Source organism: Aethalodelphis obliquidens, unplaced genomic scaffold (genome assembly GCF_003676395.1).
Source record: "Aethalodelphis obliquidens isolate GAN/ISIS:26980383/991018 unplaced genomic scaffold, ASM367639v1 scaffold15, whole genome shotgun sequence".
Classification (NCBI taxonomy): Eukaryota; Metazoa; Chordata; class Mammalia; order Artiodactyla; family Delphinidae; genus Aethalodelphis; species Aethalodelphis obliquidens.
In genome coordinates, this window is record NW_020837959.1 from 28,538,130 (window position 1) to 28,542,901 (window position 4,772).

The 4,772-nt window shown below is 56.3% G+C and overlaps 1 protein-coding gene across 1 annotated transcript; it reads left to right on the forward strand.

Annotated features, from left to right (window-relative positions):
- Positions 1 to 2,297: 2,297 nt before the first annotated feature.
- On the forward strand, positions 2,298 to 4,538 carry KCTD12 (potassium channel tetramerization domain containing 12). The gene has a single exon (XM_027116053.1). It carries the CDS (start codon positions 2,601 to 2,603, stop codon positions 3,579 to 3,581), a length of 981 nt encoding a protein of 326 aa, XP_026971854.1. The 5' UTR covers positions 2,298 to 2,600; the 3' UTR covers positions 3,582 to 4,538.
- The last annotated feature ends 234 nt before the right edge of the window (positions 4,539 to 4,772 follow it).

Below are 4,772 nucleotides of genomic sequence, written 5' to 3' on the forward strand. Positions count from 1 at the left end.
GCTGCAGAGGCTGAAGAAGGTGAGAAGGGAGACACCTGAACAAGATGAGGACGATAAGAGGGGGAGGGGAAGTGAGTCTTTCAGCACAGGGAGCAGTGAGTGCAAAGGCCCTAAGCAAACAGTAGGGGGTGGGGGCAATGTGGTTAAAGCATGGAGCTCCTGGGAGAGTGGCAGGGGACGGGTCGAAGAGGTTCTGGTGGGACAGCTCCAATCTTGTAGAGTATTGTAAGCAATGAAAGTACTTTGGTTTTTACTTTTGGTGAGATGGGAAGCCAGAGAGGGGCTTTGGACACAGTGACATGATCTGACTTAGGTTATAATAGGATCTCTCTTTTTGTTCTGGTGATAAAAGACTGTAGGAGGCAAAGGTGGAAGCAGTTAGGAGGCCAGTGCAAGAGGTGATGGGTGGCTTGGTCCTGGGTGATGGCAGGAAGGTGGTGAAACATGTTAATAGCCTGGAAGAATTCTGAAGGCAGAACTGACAGGATTTGCTGATATGATGAACAAAGTAATGATACAAAAATATGTACAGAATTGATATGAAAAAGGCTTTTCTTGGATTTACAAAAAAAGAGACTGGTTTCTTTAGGGCTTTGACACTGATATTACAAGTAGTAGCCCAGCCGCCTAGAAATTCAGCTTTGGAACTTGGAACTTTTGTGTCAGCTATTATTTATACCAAAGAACAAACAAAAAAAGAGTGGTCAAATATATTCAGTATCACAATCTGTACTTGCAGTTAAGTGAGCTGGTCTTACTTGATCTTATTTCAGTACACTGACATGGATAAGTGTTCAGCAGACATAAACATTTCAAAGTAAAAATGACACACATCCATGAGGAGACTGTAAAGCTCATCGGGTAGTTAAACAAAAGGTGAAACATTATTATCAAGAACAAAGATCTCGCCTGATTTATACTGATTGACAGTCTGTACTTCAAACCGATCTGATAACTGCTCAGACTTCTGACCCTTGCCTACCAGGCTACACGGAAAGCTCTGTGGAGCCTATTCCGTCTTACATTATTCTTCTACCCGGCGCGGCCGAATGAATAGCTGGTGCACAACAAATAACCATTGACTTGATGATTGCTAAACATTCTTCACTACCCTCTCTTCAGTCCTCATTCTGCAGTGCTCAGGAAGCTATTTACCAAAGTCAGAGATTAGATAATCACTCACAGACGCGTAATGTCAGAATGTGTTGGGCGTTAGGGCACGTGGAAGGGGCCATCCGAAGCCCCACCCACCTGAGAAGTCAGGGAAGCTTTCGCGGCGGAGGAGACCTGGGTGCTGCATTGTGAAGGGCGAATACGAGTGCGAAGGGAGAGGACCGGAAGGGATCTAGAGCGGGCCTTCAAGTGTACAAGGACCCTTAGGCTAGAGGGTACTCGGAAAGGGCTGAACAGAGTGACCCAGGCCCGCGGGTGAGCCTGGACCTTTGGGAGGATAAAGACGCAGGGTTTGAAAGGTAGGTTTTCTAAATTATGTTTGATCTTCAAACCCTCCGAGTTCCATAGCGCGATTCACCCGGGGCTGATAGGGCCGCGGACACGTAGCTTTCCCTTAGGCCTCACAGTACATGCCCCTTCAGCTTGGCCAAAAAGCGGGAGCGGGGGAAGGTCGCGTCCGCCACCGGGAGGGGAACACGCCCCGAAGTCATTCCTTGAACTCACCCAAGTTCCCCTTTTGCCATTTCCTCCAATTTTGAGGTCTCCCAACTAATGAGTTTGCCTTTTTACCCAGAAAATAAACTATGGGAGAGCGTTCTACAGCAGGATACCGAGGTTGGCTTTTTGTTTCTAGGGTTTTTACGAGGCTACTCGTACGCGCGAACAAAATCTAGCTGCCTCCAGGCCGGGGCGGCCCCACCGCCTCTCCAGATTTTTTGGGCTCTCTCTAGAACTTTCAGCAACGAGACGAGCCGCGTGTTTAAAGCGGCTAGTCTCCGGGGGCAGCCAGGCCCTTCCACTCCCCGGGTCGGGGGAGCCGGAAAGTTCACGTGCTCCTTCCACAGTCTCCGGCTGCAGTTAGGAGGAGAGGGGGCGCAGTGACTGCCCCTCCAAAGAAGGTTCGTCTTCCGAAGCGGCCAAGCCCAGGTTCTGTCCGCTTTGGAAGAGGAAGAAAGTTGGGCAGGAGCGGGAAGGGGCTAGAGCACCGGGCGAGGAGGCGGTAGGGAAGTCGGGGTGTCCCGGCGTCGCGCGAGCCGGGGTGGAGCCAGCAGCCGGCCGCGGCGTCAGCGTTTCAGATGCAGATCGATTCCCCGCCCCACCACCCCCTCCCGCCCTGGGAGCGAGGCTCCGCCGCTCCGCAGCCGCCCCCGCCTTCTGCGCGCCGCGGCGCCCGGCTCTACTTAAGCAGCGCGCTGGCCGCCACCCGGCACTCCCCTGAAGCGCGCGGGCGAGGCGGGAGGAGTGCAGCGGCGCTCGCGGGGGCGCACAGAGGCGCGCTCGCATCGTGCGCTCGGCTCCGCGCGGCTCTCGGTGGCAGCGGCGGGCCGGGGCGCAGGGCTGAACGAGCGTCCGAGAAAGGCGGCGGCGGCTGATCCGGCGCGCGGCCCGGCTCTCGGCCACTGCCCTAGCCCGGCCACCTCCTGGCCATGGCTCTGGCGGACAGCACTCGTGGACTACCCAACGGGGGTGGTGGCGGCGGCAGCGGCTCCTCGTCGTCTTCGGCTGAGCCGCCGCTCTTTCCCGACATCGTGGAGCTGAACGTGGGGGGCCAGGTGTATGTGACCCGGCGCTGCACGGTGGTGTCGGTTCCCGACTCGTTGCTCTGGCGCATGTTCACGCAGCAGCAGCCGCAGGAGCTGGCCCGGGACAGCAAAGGCCGCTTCTTTCTAGACCGAGACGGCTTCCTCTTCCGCTACATCTTGGATTACCTGCGGGACTTGCAGCTCGTGCTGCCTGACTACTTCCCCGAGCGCAGCCGGCTGCAGCGCGAGGCCGAGTACTTCGAGCTGCCGGAGCTCGTGCGCCGCCTCGGGGAGCCCCAGCAGCCCGGCCCCGGGCCGCCGCCGCCGCACTCGCGGCGCGGGGTGCAGAAGGAGGGCTCGCTGGGCGACGAGCTGCTGCCGCTCGGCTACGCGGAGCCTGAGCAGCAGGAGGGCGCCTCGGCTGGGGCGCCGTCGCCCACCCTGGAGGTGGCTAGCCGCAGCCCGTCGGGGGGCGCGGCCGGCCCGCTGCTCACGCCGTCCCAGTCGTTGGACGGCAGCCGACGCTCGGGCTACATCACCATCGGCTACCGCGGCTCCTACACCATCGGGCGGGACGCGCAGGCGGACGCCAAGTTCCGGCGAGTGGCGCGCATCACCGTGTGTGGCAAGACATCGCTGGCCAAGGAGGTGTTCGGGGACACCCTGAACGAGAGCCGGGACCCCGACCGGCCTCCGGAGCGCTACACCTCGCGCTATTACCTCAAGTTCAACTTCCTGGAGCAGGCCTTCGACAAGCTGTCCGAGTCGGGCTTCCACATGGTGGCGTGCAGTTCCACAGGCACCTGCGCCTTCGCCAGCAGCACCGATCAGAACGAGGACAAGATCTGGACCAGCTACACCGAGTACGTCTTCTGCAGGGAGTGAACTCCCCACACCCTCTTGCGACTCCAGCGCGCCCATTCCCTCTCCTTCTTGCCGGGGAAAGGGCTATAGATTTCCCCTCCCACCCCACGTTCTCCCATTCCCCTGTTCCCCACCTGCGGTAGACCCACTGACCCCTCACTTTAGTACCTGCAGCCACAGATCCTCTCGGCTTCTTCGTCTTCTCTGGACCCCACTAAAAGAGAGCGCCCAGACGTACCTCTCCACCCCATGCTTCCTCTGCCCCCGGCCTCAAGCCACCCCTCCCCCGGATTGTCCTTCAGTCTGGATGTAGTGGGGCAGTGAGGCTACAAAGTCACCTAGTACCTGGGAATGACTGAATTGTTCCGAACCTAACTGGACCCTGTCCAGTGTATAGAAGATTCCTTGAAATCTTCTCAAGCCCTGATGACTCATTCGCGGTTTAAGAGAGAGAGTTGGTAGCAGTGTGTGGGAATAGTTTTGAAAGGTCATTTATTGCGTAGTCTTTTGACCCTCTTTAAAGGTGAAGTTTTAGGAGGCTGATTGGAAGACTCCAGAGCTGGAATTAGGATCCCGCGGAGGCCGTTCAGGGCCTTTTCAAAGTTTTGAAAAGTTACAGGTAGAAGTAGGAGAAGAATATGGTGATGGCATAATGAAGGAGCGTTTGGTTTCTGTGCAGATTTAAAGGTCTTCGCCTGTGGTTTATACTTGTAGAAAGTTCCCCTCCTGCCTGAAGAGGCACCCTTTCTCCGGGGCTCACCGCCAGAAGCCCTTGGTTCGACTGCTTGACATGGCACCCGTTATTGGCAAGAGGGGGAAAGAGAGAATGACAGCTCAGGTCGCCGAGCATTGCGGGAGGTCACCTGGCTGTGACTGTGAACGGAGCGGGGTAGTAATGCACGTCGTGGGTATTAAGAAAACCTGTATTATTGCAGTGACTGTCAGTAGGACCTTAGCTCTTAAGCCTTGGGGGGTGGGGTGGGGAGGGAGGAAGGAGGGTAGGAGGGGTGGGAAGGGAGGAGCGGATATACTCATTTATTATTTGAAAGTTGGAAGTTTGTACCGTCCGTCTGAGTACATGCACATTAACAAAATAGCACACGAAAACATGCAAAGCATTTTGTAAAGGTGAATCACAGATCTACTCTCACCTGGCAGTTTATTGAACTAACTGTTTTGCTGATACTTATATAACCTAACCAAAGAGTTACC

What these genes read in the sequence shown, in the direction of transcription:
- KCTD12 (XM_027116053.1), top strand. Translation starts at nt 2,601, where the DNA reads ATGGCTCTGGCGGACAGCACTCGTGGACTACCCAACGGGGGTGGTGGC.